The 19,179-nt window shown below is 35.1% G+C and overlaps 1 protein-coding gene across 3 annotated transcripts in view; it reads left to right on the top strand.

Annotated features, from left to right (window-relative positions):
- Dmtf1 (cyclin D binding myb like transcription factor 1) overlaps positions 1–19,179 on the top strand; it is a 37,465-nt gene that overhangs the window by 13,923 nt on the left and 4,363 nt on the right. For all 3 annotated transcript variants that reach the window (XM_042684795.1, XM_042684796.1, XM_042684794.1), the window contains exons 6-15: positions 2,057–2,151; positions 4,187–4,301; positions 5,095–5,171; positions 7,724–7,881; positions 9,197–9,229; positions 10,101–10,210; positions 12,354–12,582; positions 13,675–13,826; positions 14,599–14,808; positions 16,817–16,902. In XM_042684795.1, coding sequence (XP_042540729.1) covers positions 2,057–2,151; positions 4,187–4,301; positions 5,095–5,171; positions 7,724–7,881; positions 9,197–9,229; positions 10,101–10,210; positions 12,354–12,582; positions 13,675–13,826; positions 14,599–14,808; positions 16,817–16,902 — 1,265 coding nt within the window. The remainder of the gene's footprint in view (positions 1–2,056; positions 2,152–4,186; positions 4,302–5,094; positions 5,172–7,723; positions 7,882–9,196; positions 9,230–10,100; positions 10,211–12,353; positions 12,583–13,674; positions 13,827–14,598; positions 14,809–16,816; positions 16,903–19,179) is intronic.

Genomic DNA, 19,179 nt, shown 5'->3' with positions numbered 1-19,179 from the left:
TGTGGCTCAAGTGGTAGAGCGCTAGCCTTGAGCTGAAGAGTTGAGGGACAGCGCCCAGGCCCAGAGTTCAGGCCCCACGACCAGACCCAAAAAAAAAAAAAAGAAAAGTACAATTGGCCCTAGAAGCTATTAAGTTTATTATATACATGTGTGTATCTGTGTGTATAGTTCTTTCACCCCTTCCCTAGGACCATATTTACTCATTAGGAAAGCATGTTGTATAGTAGGCACTATTATTATCATCTCTGTTTTATAAATGAAGAAACTGAGGTACAGAGAAATTAATAACTTGTCTGTAGTCATATCTAGGCATTGTGATTTATATAGTATGTACTTTTAGTTCAGTGCTTTACTGGAGATTTAGCATATGACTAAAAGGAATTTAGATAGATGCCTAATTAATTTTCACTGTAGAAGTTGTTAACGTGTTTATATTGTAACATTGTTTCGAACAAACTAGATTTCAGAGGAGATAAATACCTCAGGTTGAACACCATTGACAAAAGACTATAACTGCAACTTAGGTTGTAATTCTGCTTTGTTTTGTCTGGTTTCAAAGCCAGACTATGTGATCTCATCCGTGGTAGAATGGGGCAAATTGTTGTTAAAGAGTTGTGCCATAGCTAATTTTATGTTTTATTTTAAAACATCAAGCCAAGGGCTAGGAAGGTGGCTTAGTGGTAGAGTGCTTGCCTAGCATGCACAAAGCCCTGGGTTCGATTCCTCAGTACCACATAAACAGAAAAGGCCAGAAGTGGCACTGTGGTTCAAGTTGGTAGAGTGCTAGCCTTGAACTAAAGAAGCTCACTGGGACAGTACCCCAGGCCCTGAGTTCAAGCACCAGAACTGGCAGAATTTTCATTTTGGAAAATTGAAGATTGAAGATGTGTATGTACTTTGTGTTTAGACTTAATTCTTTGTTAAATTGCAATGAAAAGTTATTGACTTTATTAGTAAGTTTTTTTTATTGTGCGTTACAATTACATGAGCCAAGGTAATGAGTACATTTCTTACCAAGCATTGTTGCCTCCTCCTCCTTTGTTTCCTCTTCCCATCCCTTACCTCCCACCCCACCCCCATTGTGACATTTTATAAAAAAACTTAATAACATTTCACATATGTGAATATAAAATATTTATAATTTAATGATCTTTCCTCCTAATGGTTGACAGGTTTTTTAATTCTTTCCTATTTTGACTGTCAAGTTCTAAATCAATTTTAAGTCTTGGTCAATTTTACAGATGTAATTGCATTTATGTATACATGTATGTATTTACCTGTACTTGAACTCAGGGCCTTATGGTTCTCTCACTTGGAGCTCTACCATTTGAACCACACTTCCACTTTCAGATTTTTGTTGGCTATTGGGAGATAAATAGTTTTATCTTTCCTGCTCAGGCTGGCTTTGAATTAAAATCCTCAGATGTAAGCCTCTTGAATAGTTAGGTTACAAGCACAAGCCACCTATGTTTGGCAAATAACTGTCATTGTAAATCACTACTTAATCCAAATTCTTCCTGCATCACAGTGAAGCCAGAGTCCTTACTCTAACACAAAATCTCCTACTAATCATGCTTTTTCTACTGTAGCAACACTGGGCTTGCTATTCTTATATAAACTCTTAAAGCATTCCCCATCAGAGTCTTAGTGTTTGACTTTCCTTCTTGAAATACTTTTCCTGAAGATATTTCATGACTAGCTTCCTTTACTAATTCTCTGTGTCAAGTACTGGTCATTTTCCCCGGCTTCTTGTCCAAAATTTCAAACACATTGACTTTCTTGTTTTTATATTTTTCTTCTTACCTTGTAAGTACCATCCCCCTTACTGGTATGTCCATTTTAGGTCTTTTTCTATTAGAATATAAGCTTCACAAAGGTAGGATTTTTCTGTACCTCACATGAATTTGATGCACAAGTAGTGTGCATGAAACAGGTATTTCCATATGGGATATACTGATAATTATAATGGGAATTTAGGTGGTCATATTTTTGCAAGAATTCTTACTATAATTAGAGACTGTCATTAATGTAGAGATAAATTATTCTTTTCTTGAAGTTTCAGAAAATGATCAGAGCTTTGAGGTGACCATGACTGCAACCACAGAGGTGGCAGATGATGATCTTACTGAGGGAACTGTGACACAGATCCAGGTAAAGTAGATCTTTTAAAGGCCTCAAGAGGAGGATCATTTATATATGGTTTATATTTTAAAATGTTACGAACACACGTTTTGGACAAAAACAATCATAAAATGAAAGATAGCACTTTATTGAGGTTTCTAGTCCCCCATATAGGAGTCTCAGTTGTAAACATAATTTAGTAAAATTCAATCCCTGCCCTGTTGAGTGGTTCACATCTGTTGAAACAGGAAAGGATATAAGGGCATTCATTATGTGTTAGTGATGAGCTGTTAATCAATAACAGTATGTTAGTACTGTGATTTCTTATGTCTGTAGGACTAGATATATTTTTCTATGTGTTGAGAGGTTAGAAAGTAGTTAGGATTTAGTAAACTTTTTTAGTTGTTTCAGTCCCAGCTAAGTTACTGTTGGTCAAAATCAGAAAATTTTGCCATCTTACATAGTCTAAAGCTTAAATTTGTATTTCTTAAAAATTTGTCTTGGGGCTGGGAAGGTGGCTCAGTGGTAGAGCGCTTGCCTTGCATGCATGAGGCCCTGGGTTCAATTCTTCAGCACTTCATAAGCAAAAAGAAAAAAATCCGGAAGTGGCGCTGTGGCTCAAGTGGTAGAGCGCTAGCCTTGAGCTGAAGAGCTGAGGGACAGCGCCCAGGCCCAGAGTTCAGGCCTCACGACCAGACCCTCCCCTTCAAAAAAAAAAATTTGTCTTCCTGCTTGTGCCTTTTGGTTTAAGTAGCTTTTCCTTTTGCTTCATCTCTTCACAATGACCATTTAATATGATAGTTACAAGTTGATATGTAGCATCAAAAACAACCCTAATGTCATTGGATTACTTTGAACTTTTGCCCTTGGTAATAAGTATCAAGGAAGTTCCAAAAATCACAAAATTACCAAAGGAGGGAGTCTCAAATGTCAACTTTGAACAAGGATGGAGGAGCTCCTTACAATTCACTCTTTGATTTCAGCAAGTAATTTGAATAGGGTATTAGTGAACAACTAAAGCACAATAAGGACCTCTACTCTTACTAGTTCATTTTTCTACCAGGTAGCTACATACTGTATTTATGAAGTATTTTTAAATTCAGCTAGGAATCACAGGAACAAGAATGAAAAGGTCTATAGCTCTGTATCTGGGTCAATACAAATATAAATATACAATTATAAACATAAATATACACACATTATAATAAAGACTTCCAAGTAAGATGGACTTAAGTGATTCATCTTATCCTGGTCTTCCTATGATAGGTTCATGTCTGATATGGTAGTTACTAAGTCTTACTCATTTACTGGATACTCCTTCAGGCCAAGGTCAGTTGTATTAAAAGCAGCTTTGTTAAAATTTGCAGAATTTGTTAGACAAAGGTATGTCTGTAATTGAAAATGTGACCAGTGATGGGGTTACACAAGAAAGTTACTTTAGCTTGTAGTGTTATTAGTACCATTCAGTTCTTTGAGAAGCAGATACATAAATAAGGTTATAAAACATTCAGTAATCAGTATACTAGAAGCAGACAATGATCACGTAATAACATCTTGTGATTGAGCCTATTAATCTTGTCTATCAAGAAATTATAGATGACTATCTTTAAGCAACAAACCGCTTCTGACTATATTACTCAATAATAGCATCCAACTCTAGTATTTCTATTTTCCTATCTGGAATGACTATGTGTAAGCTCATTTTACCTAGGTAAATAAGTATCATACATATGTGTGTGTGTATATATATATATATATATATTTTTTTTTTTTTTTAAGACAAGTTCTTGCTATGGAGCTTATGATGACCTTAAACTACTTGAAATTTTCTTGCCTCAACTTTCTAAGTATTAGAATTACAAGTGTGTACCACAATTATTTAAGTGTGTACCACAGTTATTTAAATAATGTAATTGGCCTACATTATAAAAAGTTGAGGCCACTGTATCTAAAATATGTCAATTCCTTATTGTTAGCATTTATAATGCCTACGGTTTATAAACAAAGATGAATTACATTGGGTAGATTCAAACTGCCTTTTTTTTTGCACTTCTACCTTTTTAAGATTTTACAGAATGAACAACTAGATGAAATATCTGCCTTGGGTAATGAGGAAGTATCAGCAGTTAGCCAAGCATGGTTTACAACTAAAGAGGATAAGGATTCATTAACTAACAAAGGTAAGATGTTCAATGCATTTTAGTTACCAGTAAGAAGGGAAAAAGAAAAGAAGATAAAGGGCTTAGGACCTTCATCATTGTGAAATCATATCCATTGAGATTTTCTAAATGAATTAAATTTCACCCTGAATGACTTGATTTTCAATAATTATTAATTTTCTAATACAAAGTAGGTTTTGTCTTGTTTATTTTTGAACAAATGTGGCTCGGTGGTATTTAAAAAGCAATACAGTTACCACTCTTGAGAATAGAAAGAAGTCTATTAACTTTAGTCTGAAATTTTAATTAACCATGTTTTTAGCAGAGCTGAAAAGCTGCTAAAAAACACTAGGAAGGTGGCTCAGTGGTAGAGCGCTTGCCTTGCATGCATGAGGCCCCTGGGTTCAATTCTTCAACACTTCATAAGCAAAAAGAAAAAAGCCAGAAGTGGCACTGTGGCTCAAGTGGTAGAGCGCTAGCCTTGAGCTGAAGAGCTGAGGGACAGTGCCCAGGCCCAGAGTTCAGGCCCCGCCACTGGACCCAAAAAACAAACAAACAAACAACACTAGGTTTTTGTATATATGCCATTTTGAAGGAAGGAAGGAAGTAAAATTGTTCCTAACTATACTATATAGTACTCTTCAAGAATGTATTTATTTGGTATCCAGTTTATTTCATGTTGTTGTCTAAGATCTTTTGCTTATAAAAATATTTTTTATGGGGAAAAAAGTTTTTATTTTAACTTTCTTGATTTTATAAATCTCCTTTTAACACTTATATTCTGTAAAGGTAATATTTTAAAATTTTTTTGAAGGACATAAGTGGAAGCAGGGGATGTGGTCCAAGGAAGAAATTGATATTTTGATGAGCAACATTGAACGCTATCTAAAGGTACTCCGTGGCATAGTTTTTATGTTTACCACTTTGTTTATTGATTGCAAAAATATCCAAATAGTATTACATGTGATTTGCTGGGAGCTTTTCATTAACTTTTATAATAGATGATTTACAATAAATTATGGCTTAATAATTCACAAGTTTATACTTAGAGTATAATACATTTAAATTTTTTGAGTTCTCAGCATAAAATAGTAATAAAAATTGCTTTCGTTACCAACTAGAGTTTAGGCAAAAATCTTTGTAGCCTGTCAACAGCTTGGCCTTGTCTTTTCAAGTAACTTAAAAATAGTTTATGTAATTTAGCCTGAGGGTAAATATCTTCTTTCCACTTAAAACTCAAAATTCAGGGCTGGGAAGGTGGCTCAGTGATAGAGTGCTTGCCTTGCATGCATGAGGCCCTGGGTTTGGTTCCTCAGCACCACATAAAGCAGAAAAAGCCAGAAGTGGCACTGTGGCTCATGTGGTAGAACACTAGTTTTGAGTTAAAGAGTTGAGGGACAGTGCCCAGGCCCAGAGTTCAGGCCCCATGACTGACCAAAAACAAAAAAACTCAAAAATTCTTTGTTATTTGTCCATTGAACATAAAATGTTGTGGCTCTGAAGGCAGTAATTTCCTTAATATGCAGTATATGCTTTTGAAACAAAACAGCATCTATTTAGAAAAACAAAACATGTGAATGGTACAAGATTTTAACATATGAGTGATACCTGTGACCTACACTACAAGAGTTCAAAATTTTTGAAAGAGTAAGGATTTGAGCTAGGTCTAAAAAAGAATTTAAATATGATTAACTAGAGGAAACAGCATAAATGCTGATTAGCAAGCAATCGGAGATCAAAAACACTAAATCACATTAAACTAAATTAGCCCCTTTAATTTGAATCAGGTAAATGCCCCTGTAAAACTGGACTTCGAAGTCAAGACCAAACAATTAGAACTTTATTCTGAAGCAAAAATAAAGCATTAAAGCTTTCAAGTTGAGTTGTAAGAAGTTGATGGGATGGATTCATACTCTTCCTTATGGAAATCTTTCCAAGAGACTTACTGCTTATCCCCATATAAGGGTTCAAATAGTGTATGTTTGAAAAGTACATCATTAGTACTGTTTGGAGAGTGGGGGACAGGTACAGTATTTAACCATTTATTCAATATATATAAGTATATTGTCATCTTAATTTTGACTACAAGTTAAGATTTGAAAACTATAAAGTTTAAAATCCTTTATTATTTACTGGTGAATAAAGATCTTTTCACTGAGTTTATTGTTTTAGAAAAAGAAATAGTAAACATTGTATTCAGAAATACATTGCAAATCACTTAGAGCCATGTACTGGTGGTGGCTTATACCTATAATCATAACTACTCAGTCTGTAACCTGGAAGATTGAAAAGTCTAAGAGACTCCATCTTCAAATAATTAGCCAAAAGTTGAGCTTGGGGTTTGGCTCAAGTGGTAGAGTACCAGCCTTGGGGAAAAAGCTGAGCAATAGTATGAGGCACTGAGTTCAAGGGCTCAAGCCCCAGAACCAGCACCAAAGAAAAAAAGTTATTTGTGAGTGGCTTTTGCCATATCTTTTGAAATTTTACCCTTTTTTCATGCAATGATATGACCAATCATATCAGTAGTTTCTCTGAAACTGACATGAGTGTGTATTCCTGGGGTAAAGGAATTTAGGAGTTTTGCATTTGTTTTTTCTTTGACATTGATGTATTAACTTTATACATTGTTGGGTTTACTGTGCTACACTATGAAGAAAGGATCTATATTAATGAATGAGCTTGACCTAACAATTATTTTCTGAAACTGTCTTTGTCTGATTTTCCCATTGAGATTATGCCAGCCTGATAAAATGAGCAAGGAAGTAGCATTTTTCTTCTCTTTACTGTAGAATAATTTAAGATCATAGTTACGTTTCTCTTAACTATTGGTTACGATTTATACTCTGGGCTTAGGATTTTCAGTATGGAAAGATGATGATAATGAATTTATGAAAGTTTCTTGTTGGTCTGTGCCTAGTTGATTTGCTATTTTTTCCAGTCATTTGTGGTAAGTTGCTTTTTTTTCTAGGACTGTGTTCATTTCATAGGCATTCAAATGTTATTGCCACAAAATTGTTAATGTTCATTTATTGTCTCAATCTCTGAAGCTTCTCTACTTAGGCCCTACTTTTTTGATTCTTATATTATTTACAGTTGTGTTCTGTTTTATTTTGTTGCTAGAAGTAAATTGTTTCCATTTTTTCTTACTATCAAAAATACAATTTGTAGATTTATTTTTTGTATGTTTTTTTCTACTTTATTTAAATTTTTTCAATAACTTTAAAACACTTAAATTGAATCTGTTGAATATTATTTTATTTTTGGAACAATAAATATTAATTTATTACCTAAACATTTTAACATTTATAAACATTACTAACTAGCAATATCTTTTTTTAATAAATGCCTTTGATGATCTTTAACATTAAAGCAAGTTTAAAAGCATAGTATATTCACATGATTTTATCAGAAATCCCTAAATGAAAGAAATGTAACCCATTTAGGCACGCGGAATAAAAGATGCTACAGAAATCATCTTTGAGATGTCAAAGGACGAAAGAAAAGATTTCTACAGAACTATAGCATGGGGTCTGAACCGGCCTTTGTTTGCAGTATATAGAAGAGTGCTTCGCATGTATGATGACAGAAACCATGTGGGAAAGTATGAAAACTTGTAATGCTGCATGTTTTCATGTAATTTGGGGGACTAGTTAAAAGAATCTGTTAATTTTTAAAATACAGCAACTATCAGTGACTTAAGTGGCGACAGCTATGGATTATTATCCATAATAATTTGATCTTCTAGTTCTAGGTTGAAAAGAATAAACTCTCTTTTGGAAATCAAACTGAATTGTCTTACTATTAAGTTAAAGTAAAGGTTCAACTTTCTATGACAAAGTCTGTTCTGTAAGAAAGTAACATAAAAAGTATAGTAGCATAAAAGCATTAAATAAGTAGCATAAAGGGCTGGGAGTGTGGCCTTGTGGTAGAGTGCTTGCATAGCATACATGAATCCCTGGGTTCAGTTCCTCATTACCACATAAACAGAAAAGGCCAGAAGTGGCACTGGCTCAAGAGGTAGAGTACTAGCTTGAGCAAAAGAAGCTCGGGAACTGTTCCCAGGCATTGAGTTCAAGACACAGACTGGCCAAAAAAGCAGCATAAAAAATAAAGTAAAAAGTAGTAGCATAAAAAATATAGAAGCATAGTTGTTAAAGATGTAGAAAGTGTTAAATGTATTCCTTGGAACCTTTCTGATTTTATAGTATCGTATTTATTAGCACAGAGACCATTTTTATAAATGAAAATAGTGGAGGATAGTTATCTGGAGACAATGCCTGGATATTATTTGTCTTTGGGAAGTTTCAGTGGTAGTAATATGACTTACTAGATACTACTAAGACTGAGCTACTGATACTGGTTTTCTTCTAGCTCTTCAGCAGCCTGCTAAAGAAAATATACTTGAAAGCTGAAGAAAATAGATTATGTATTATGACTGTGGGGGGAAAATTGTAAATAAATTGACATTGCAGCTGCTGTATTGAAACAGTCAAAGATGTCAATGCTTTGCTGGGGGAAATGAAGAAAATGTCAATTTTTTCAGTGTCTTAAGAGAATTTTCCACGGATTTTCTTTTTACCTGTCATTTCGATTGTCATCCATAAATCTTTCAGAAGAGCTATGATTTCAAGTGCCTTAACAACTTTGAAATAAAAGCCAGGCAATAATAGGAACAAATGTTTTAAACATTCAATATTTCTAAAGAAAATTACAGTATTTATATTACAGCTAAAAGTAATGGCCCTTTTTTTCCTTTTAACAAAATAGAATTATTTTTAACTTTTATTCACTTCAATAAAATGGGTCACTTTAAGAATGTCAATAGGCTAAGTGATTGTAATGAGGTATCTAAAATTCTGACATATGAAAGTATTTAATTCCTCATTTTAATTTTTTTAATTTCTCTGAATTTTTAGATATACACCTGGTGAAATTGAGAAGCTCAAGGAGTAAGTTTTAAATTTTATTTTATTGATTCTGTTATTTGCTTTTTGTCTTGTAATTTTAAACTTTTAATATGAAAGTGGGGCAGTTTGTTGCAGACTGGTATAATCTTGCTGTTAAGCATAACTGGCTATTTTAAGAGCTTATCAGCTATAGAACTAATATAATAAGGCTATGCCCATAACATACAAATTTAGCCTCTTATTGTTAGTCACTGGATACTTCCTCAGACCATTAACAGGGCTTCCAGAAAGATAAAATGGACATTTTTGGTGGCCTAAGACTACATTTGGGGGATTTATATACCAACATTAAAAACAGGGTTTTGCTTCATAGCTTAATTTAAAATAATGACTTGGCAAATACTTCACTAAATATTTATGCTGGTCAAGACTGCCAAGTCAAGCATGATTTTATTTCATTGAGTTAGAGCCATAAAATAGGTTTAATGGACTTTATGGATCATGAAAAAATTTGAAGGTATATTCTATTTATGATGATAAGGATCTGTGAAGCTTTTTCACATATCTAAAGAAGAGCTTGTTAGGTGTGTGCTCAAAAGGGAAAAGTCTGGGGCTAGCCTGGGAGATTGTATCAATAACCTGAGGGGAAATTTGATCTTTTTTGAACACATATCCAAGTTATTTATTTCTTCTCTGACCCAGGAAAAGGGCAATTGCTGCCTGTTTTTTTTTCACCCACAGACAACTGTGGACCCCAATAAAAGGCCACACTTTCAAACTTTGGCTCTCAAAGTATTGCTGCCCACAACTTCCAAACCAGTCAAATGGGAAGAAGAAGAATGAAGAATAAATGATGAAATTAAAAGGGAGAAAACAGTTGAACCAAATGCTGATTGGCAGACTCTTGTTTTAGGCTCCGGATAAAGCATGGCAATGACTGGGCAACAATAGGGGCGGCGCTAGGAAGAAGCGCATCTTCTGTCAAAGATCGGTGCAGACTGATGAAGGATACTTGCAACACAGGTACTGTGAGTGCACTGGCAGGGTTTCTTATCACTCTTTAAGCTTCTAGCCTATCAGATAGTGCTTTCTTATCTGAAGAAAAAATGTTGGCTTAAGGTGAATTATTTCCTAGTCCTCACCTTTTTTCAGCTTTAATAGATAGATCAAACTATAGTCCTTGGTTTTATTCTTTTATATAAGGTGGCATTACTCATAAGGACATGACATCTGTTCCATTTCAAAAGATTTACATTTACCATTTCACAGTTTTCAGAAATTCAAAGCTGTGTCCCAACAGGGCAAGTATTTCTTTTTACGACATACATACAAGAGGTGATTTTTAATATAGGCCAATCTAACTGAACAGCAACAGCAGCTTATTATTCAATTCAGGTTTATGCAAACTTCAGCAACAGACAAGTCACAAAATAGAAGTTCTGATCAAAGGTTTGTATATATTTTAGGACAAGTTCAAAGTATACATTTCCATAAAACAAACCTATAAGTATAGGGATTTCATTTTCCCACCCACCCAGACTACAAATGTTTCTAAATGTACTCAAATGTATGGGTAGTGTTAAAGCTAACCTTTTTACCAACAATAAAATAGTACTTTGTCTCTGCCACTATCACTTGGCCTTTGAGCCTCATTATCATAATTCCCTCTTTGCCCTATCAATCCCAAATTCAGTTTTTCAATAAAAACAAAAAAGGAGTTCTCCATTTTAACTTCATTGTCAGGCATATAATTTTTATCCTTATCTCTTACCCTACTAAACAAGACCATTTTGTCCTTAGCTGTTACTGTCACTATTAGTGTTATCAGCAAGACAATGAGGGCCTAAATTTTACTCTGTTATTCTTGGGTGTAGCTAGCTTAATGTAGGGATCGGACCTTTACTTCTAGGATAAGATATGCGTTAACATAAATAAGCTGTTTTCACATACAGTACTATGAACAGTGCTTCTTTTGTTACATAATTTGGGAGGACACTACCATTGATTTGCTGGCTTCCTTTCCGTGTTATGACATTGCTTCTGGTGAATTTCTCTTGTGTACTATACCATGAATGACACTCTTTGTATGTTTCCTTCCTTTGATGTCAAGCTATTTAATATAATAAGATTTGTTTTGAATCCGTCAGTGGTATCTAAGTAGTCAGTAAAAAACTGCCGAATTTATTCCTGAAGCAAGCTTTTTTGAAATCCCTATAATTATCTACTAGTAATTGAATTAAGTCAAAAGTTAACATTTCTTATTAGTTTTCTGCTCAAACTCCATTTTTTTTTAAATGGAGAGGAATATTTAGTGTGTTAGTGAATTTACAGGCTCAGAAAAAAAACAGGAATAAAAATGTTTGAATACTTGTTTCAGAATTTAATATTTTATCACAGTAGTTTGAACAAGATGATAAAAGATCATTACTTGAAATAGGTGAGAAGATATTGTTGTATTTGTAGCTCCTATTCTATTCTTTTTTTTTTGGGGGGGGGGTCCGGTCGTGGGGCCTGAACTCTGGGCCTGGGCACTGTCCCTCAGTTCTTCAGCTCAAGGCTAGTGCTCTACCACTTGAGCCACAGCACCACTTCCAGCTTTTTTCTTTTTGCTTATGTAGTGCTGAGGAATCGAACCCAGAGCCTCATGCATGCAAGGCAAGCACTCTACCACTGAGCCACCTTCCCAGCCCTCTATCTATTCTTATAAATAATAGCCTCTTGAACTATCTACCACTTCATTTTTTATTTGTGGTTGTGTTTAGAGTAAAGGTTTTCCCAATGATGTGTTTTACATATAAGAGACTTGACATAACTTGATAAAATTCTTTGTGGTTGTGTTTTGGGTAATTGAACTCTTACTGGATGCTTCCTATTAGTACTTGGAAATATAGGACTGACTGAATCAGCTCTATACAAGTCAAAAAAGTAGCAGTGAGGTTGGGAATGTAGCTTAGTGGTAGAGTGATTGCCTAGCATGCATGAAACCATGAATTCAGTTCCTTAGTACCACATAAACAGAAAAAGCTGGAAGTGGCACTGTGGCTTGAGAGTTAGAGTGCTAGCCTTGCATAAAAGCAGCTCAGGGACAGCCCTGAGTTCAAGCCCCAAGATTGGCAAAAAAAAAAAAAAAAAGCAGCGGTAGTCTGGATTTCTTTCTTTCTTTCAGGGAAATGGACAGAAGATGAAGAAAAGAGACTTGCAGAGGTGGTTCATGAATTGACAAGCACTGAGCCAGGTGACATAGTCACACAGGGTGTGTCTTGGGCAGCTGTGGCTGAACGAGTGGGTACCCGCTCAGAAAAACAATGTCGTTCTAAATGGCTCAACTACCTGAACTGGAAACAGAGTGGGGGTACTGAATGGACCAAGGAAGATGAAATCAATCTCATCCTTAGGTTTGTACTAAATCTCTTAATGCCAAAACTTGATTAATTTTATAAAAGTCTTGATGACTTTCTTCCTTGGTCTCCTAAATGCTTAATATCTGAAAAGCATCCTTTCCTTAGAGCTTTTATTTATGATCTAAAGTATTTCATATTGAGCTCTTTTGTTTGTTTGTTTTGTGTTTGTTCCTTTTTAGTGGATTTAGTGCCGGGGCAAAGTACCAGATTGAAGGCGTGGAGACTGAAGTCCTCTCTATATCCACAGAACAGGTATGGCACAGGCAGTGACAGTGCAGCTTTTCCACTGTCCCACCAATGTGCCTCAGTCCTAGCCTAGCGGGAACATGTTTAGAGTAAGAGGCCTATTCAGTCTCCATAGCCTTCAATCCTTGGCTACTGTGCTTAAAATTGCCAAGATGTGGGGCATATACTTTCAAATCCAGTTAAACACAAATCAAGGTATTTTGTTTAACCAATAAAACTCAGGAACCAAATAAGCCAAAACACCAGCAAGAAAATATTTAAGATATTGAACTTAAATATCATTATTGTGGCTATACCTTGAGGATATCAAAATTATCAAAGCAGTTAAAACTGAAAAATTTAAGACTTTTAAATCCCCAGATTTAGTTAGTTGTACTATGTTTTTGTCTATCAGTTTGTTTTAAATACAGGTTTTTCCCTATTTCAACTGTCGTCTTTTAAATGGCTCTTTCTGAACATTTTTACAAATGGAAAAGCTCAGAGGCCACACCATGAAATATTGCAAATCATTTTACAACTAAACTGTTCTTTATCTGCTTCTAACCTTTAGCCTGTTTCCTTTCCTTTACAGTGCTTCATCTGGTTCTAACCATGTATCTACCATTCAGCCACTACTTAGATCTTTAAACAAAGGCTGTTGCTGATAGCAATTTAACTCATAGCTCTGAAAGCATGTCTGTAAATGGAACCCTTTCCCTCATACAAACTTAATATAGCATCTCACTGGTATAAGTAAAGGTTCCCTTTATTTCTTGTGTCATTGTCACCTACAAGAAGAAGAGGGTTCTTACTGAGAAATTAAATTTAGCATCTAATCTGTGCTTATTTTGTAACCTGTAGGATAGCAGAACTTGATGTAGCTGATGAAAATGACATAAACTGGGATCTGTTAGCTGAGGGATGGAGCAGCGTCCGTTCACCACAATGGCTTAGAAGTAAATGGTGGACCATCAAAAGGCAAATTGCAAACCATAAGGATGTTTCATTCCCTGGTAATGTATTACTTGCTTTTTAAAGTCCTTCCCTTACTGTATTTACTTCTTGAAAGTTTAAAGGTTTAGAAGTTTTTTTGCCTCAGAAGAAAATCATCAAAACAGATTTTTTACTTAAAATTCTGCCCTGAGTCCTTGTTTTCATAGAGAAGCGTTAATGATTTGTGATTTCCAAGGGCCATAAGATGAAAATATACACATTTACACACATACTCTTGTTCTTTCACATAAACTATGAAGAGGAAACACACTTTAGTATAAACACCAACTTTTATTTTTCAAAGAAAACTAAATTTAAAAAAACATTCACCATATATACCAGTGGCTCATGCTGGTAATCTCAGATATTTGGATGCTGAGATGGTAAGGATGGTGATTCAATACCAGCCTGGGAAATAAAAATTGAAGATCCCATCTGAACCAATAGTGGGAGTGGTGTTTGCCTATCATCCCATGTGTGGGAGGATAAAATTGGGGGGATGAAAGTGGAGGATTTAAAAAATCTGGCATATACACATCTGTAGCCCCAGCTACACAGGAAGCTGAAGCTAAAGGATCATTTGAGACCAGCTCCATCTCAAAAAAATAATTGTTATGATGGATGTTTCTAATAATTTCAGGCCATGATTTTACTATTTTCTTTGGTAAAGTATTACATCCAAAATAAAATTTATTCCAAATACTTTCCCTCTCACCCTGTATCCCTTGTTGCTTAGATGGTAGTCTACCGAGAGTCAATGTTCTTTTTTTTTGTCTACCCATCTCCCTTCAGTCTTAATAAAAGGTCTTAAACAGTTACACGAGAACCAAAAAAACAACCCAGTGCTTTTGGAGAATAAATCAGGATCTGGAGTTCCAAACAGTAATTCCAATTCCAGTGTACAACATGTTCAGATCAGAGTCGCGCGCTTGGAAGATAATACAGCCATCTCTCCAAGCCCCATGACAGCATTGCAGATTCCAGTCCAGATTACCCATGTCTGTAAGTGTTGGGACCTCAAGACTCCTTGTTACTGGACTTGTATGATATGGTTAATGGCTCTGATACTTTCAGTCTTCTAAGGTACTGGTAGAAACGTGCCCAAGATGATTGATTAAGTGACATCTAAGGCATTTTTATGTTCAGTTAATATTTGTGTAATGTATGGGTATATGGCAGGTTTGGCCATTATAAATCACAGTCAAAGATGGTTTAACATCTTTCTAGATTTTATAATAAAGGATTTAATAAGAGCCACTCAAGTAGAAATCAAAATTAATGGTTAATAGAAACTACCTAAAATTATATCAGGGAAAGAAATGAGTTCACAGGTTAAGGTAGATGGTAAGTTCACCAGAGCACACACAATTGAGGATAGATTTACAGTATTAACTATCAAAGGAAAATTGGTTTCATTGAGGTTGAAATTATTTTTTAGGGAATAAAAGGGCTAGTGTCAGAAAAAATAATCCTTCTGTTTTCCTTAGTTTTTGATAATTTTATACTTAATAAGATTTATGAGAACCCAGAATTTATTGTTGAGATGCAAAATATTTTCTTTAGCTCTAAACCAAGTTGACTTTTCATACCTTTTTCACTGTTCTTTATCCTTATTTAATCCTTATCTCACTTGTATTTAAATAGGTGGAGATCCTATAATGCTTTGTGCCTATGAAACGGTTATTACTCATAAATGTACCAATCACTGTGTTATTATCAACCATTCTCTCCCCCGCCCTTTGGCATTGAGACAAATAAATGTATGCAGAACTGTCCTTCAGATTGCTCAATGCATAGACACCCTTGACCTTACCCACAAAATACCAGTAGTGCTTTACCATCATAAGAGAAATACCCCACACATTTCCAAATGTATGGTCTGGTCTCTTGGTTAAAAATAGCTGATATTATTCACACAATAAAACTGTATATGTGATTGGATAACTCAGTGGTAGTTCATTTGTCTATCATGCTTGGGATCCTGAGTTTGATCCCGGCACCAAAACCAAAAGAGGGGTGATTTTGAAAACAATCATACATCTTAAATCCTAATATGAGTTTGGTTGTTTCATCTTCCTTCCAATGTAATAAATAATGAAAAAAAATTTCCTTTGGCCTTGCTTGTTTTTGTTTTGTAATCTGAGAACTGCAAAGTCAGTGAAATTACTAATTCAAATAAATGAGTTACTGTGGGCCAACAACTGATAATGCATGAAGATTTAGTTTTCCTTGGGTTGACAATACCTATTAGGAAAACAACAAATACTGTGTAAATGGTGCTTTCATATTAATCTTATTTTTTCCAGCAAGATATTCACTTAACTATTATTCTTATTTAGCATTGTATGCAAAATCTCCTGTTTAGTCCCCCAAATGTGATCTTTTGAACTAAAAACACCTTACATTTACTATGTATAAACCTGTTTTTAATCCTCAGAACAACTAATATGAAACAAGCAAGACAATAAAATCTCTATAGACATTAGTTTGGATCAAGTAAGTTATTTTCCAAGGTTTATACAGCTAGGAAGCAGTGTCACTTGAACTCATACCTAGTATTATGAATACCAATCCAAACATCTATACTGTATGTCAGAATGCACACAAAAATTCATTGTGCCAGTTCCTTTTATCTCTCCAGGTTTGTCCTGATAGGTTCTTGCTTCCTAACATTAGAAATTCTTTTATGGTAAATACCGAGTACCAGCAAAAATTTTGTATAGTCATAAGTTTTTTTAGGCTTTGTGAGCCTTAAGATATCTCACAAATACAAGTAGTCTGTAGTTTAAATACAGAGTACTTAAAACATGAATGAGTGGGCATACTTCTGTTTCATTAAGTTGGCTGTGTATGACAATTGTGCATAAATATGTTCTGTATTTCACCCTAGATAAATCCATTAGATTTCTTTCAGAAGAAATTCTGATGACTTCAGGTTTGCAAGCAAATTATTCAATATGAAATTTCCTTTATGACAAACATTTTATTATTGTCCTTGTTCTTACTACAGCTTCAACAGACTCTCCTGCTGCTACTGTTGACCCAGAAACAGTAACACTAAACAGTGGAACACTACAGACATTTGAGATTCTTCCAGTGAGTAATACTTCATCTAATAGATATTGGCCACTTTTATGCTTTAGGCCAATTGGTATCATTTTTTAAAATGCTATCATGTAAGCAGATGAAATTAAAAATTTGAGGACAAACGGATTTTGGATGAAGCATAAATCAGATTTCTACTTTCATACTCTTTTCTCCCATATATGCATTAGCCAATGCATATTTTTGAGGTTTGCTTTTTTGTTTTGCTTTTGTTTGCCTTCTGCTTTCCCTCAGTTTTTTTGGCTTCGAACTGGCAGTCTACACTTGAGCCATGCCTCCACTTCTGGCTTTTGGTAACTAACTGGAAATAAGTCTATTGGATTTATCTACCCTGGCTGGCTCCAAACGTTGATTCTCAGATTTCAGCCACCTGAGTAGCTAGGATTCCTAGCACCTGGCTCTGTGTTCTTAAATAACATTGCTAATGAGTATGTACTATGGTTTGTACTAAGTCCTAAGTACCTACTAGCTATTTAAGCAAAGTTTATGGACAATTTATGAGCTGTTAGTGAACACATTCTCTCAGTAAGCACTATAAGATCTCAAATAGTTAAGTCACTTTGAGGAAGTCTTGTAGTTTTTTAAAAAAGTTACCTCTTCTTAGCAAATGATCTATTATTTCTAATCTCAAGTTATATGTAGAAAAAATGTAGATGGCTGTCTACATAGTAACATATATGAGTGCTCAATTTTGAATTTTGATCTTGTGTTAGCCAATATGTGGTCACAATGCTGGCTGGGCAAAAGGAGCAAACTGTATGCAGCTCCCAGCCAGCCAACCAGCCACACCATCACAAGGTAAAGAACACTCCACAGTGTACTGTGTTGCTGTGGTGGTCAGCAGGCTAGGTATATTAAATGCATGTTGAGTTACAATGTTTCTGATGGATTTATCTAAAAATAATTCCATCAAAAATTGGAGAGGATATCTATATATATTCCCCTTTATTGCCACTGGGTGGTACAAGTGGAACATACAACTTATGATATAGAGTGTCTTTTAGTGATAATTTAAAAATTAAAAAAAAAGTTCTAGTCCTTGCCTGTGCTGCCTTCTAAAGTAAGTAAATCCAACAGTTCATATACTTTAGTAAGAATATAACATTAAAGTGCCTCAAGACTTATTTACTGAGCCAGGCGCCGATGGCTCATACCTCTAATCCTAGCTACTCAGGAGGCTAAGATCTGACTATCACTGTTCAAAGCCAGCCCCAGCAGGAAAGTCCATGAAACTCTTACCTCCCATTAATCATCAGAAAACCAGAAAAGTGGCGCTGTGGTTCAAGTGGTAGAACACTTTCCTTGAGCTGAATAGCTCAGGGACAGCAAGTTCAAGCCCCATGACTGACGAAAAAAAAAAAAAGATTTATTGTGAAGAACATAAAGGGTATTAATGCAAGAGTTTATTCATCCTCTCCATAACCAAATCCCCAGAGAATGGCCAACATGGCAGAAGGTTCTTGTTCCATCCTTAAAACCCAACCTAGAGTAGAGTTAGAGGTGTACAGGACATGATAACCATTAGCAAACAGAATTTCATTTTGTTTTTACTCCTTTCCCCAAGTACAAAAAAAAACATATTTACACACACACACACAGAGGTACATTTAGGTTTGTGTTCAGGTTTTGCTTATGGCATCATGGTCAAATGTTTAGACTTCTCTCTTTTATTACCTAATCTTAAACTGAGCTTTAAATTAATGTATGCATACACATATATTTTATGTTAATACCTGGTCATACGTTATTAATACATAAAGCCTTTCACTCTTACGGGAAGAAAAGAGAAATTGAGTCCCTACTAGGTGCTAGGCGCTTTCATAATCCTAATACTACTGTCTTTTCCATGAGAGGCAGATATAATCCTTTATTAGCAATAAGGTTATCTGTATTCAGGGATTCTATACACAGGAGAGTTGTTTTGGTCCAACAAAAGGTACTGAAAAACCATCAGCTTTTTTTTTTTTTTTTTTTTTTCCTTCCTGCCAGTCTCAGGGTATAAACTTAGAATCCTTATCATTCCTCACTCTGCTTGCTTATGGCTGATGCCACCTGAGCCATACCTCCAACCAGCTTTTTTGCTAGTTAGTTGGTAGAGTCTCAGCCTTTTCTGCCTGTGCTGATTTCAAATGTGATCGTCCACGTCTCAGCTTCCTATGTAGCTATGATTGTAGGCATGAGCCACCGACACTCAGCTCCAGCTCTACTTTAAGTACAAGAATCTTTAGGATATTAGGATAAACCTACCTCAAATCCTTACGTAGGAGC

Source organism: Dipodomys spectabilis, unplaced genomic scaffold (assembly GCF_019054845.1).
Source record: "Dipodomys spectabilis isolate Male_0828 unplaced genomic scaffold, ASM1905484v1 ptg000089l, whole genome shotgun sequence".
Lineage (NCBI taxonomy): Eukaryota > Metazoa > Chordata > Mammalia > Rodentia > Heteromyidae > Dipodomys > Dipodomys spectabilis.
The sequence above is the reverse complement of the archived record's forward strand: the minus strand, read 5'-3'. Positions and strand labels throughout refer to the sequence as shown.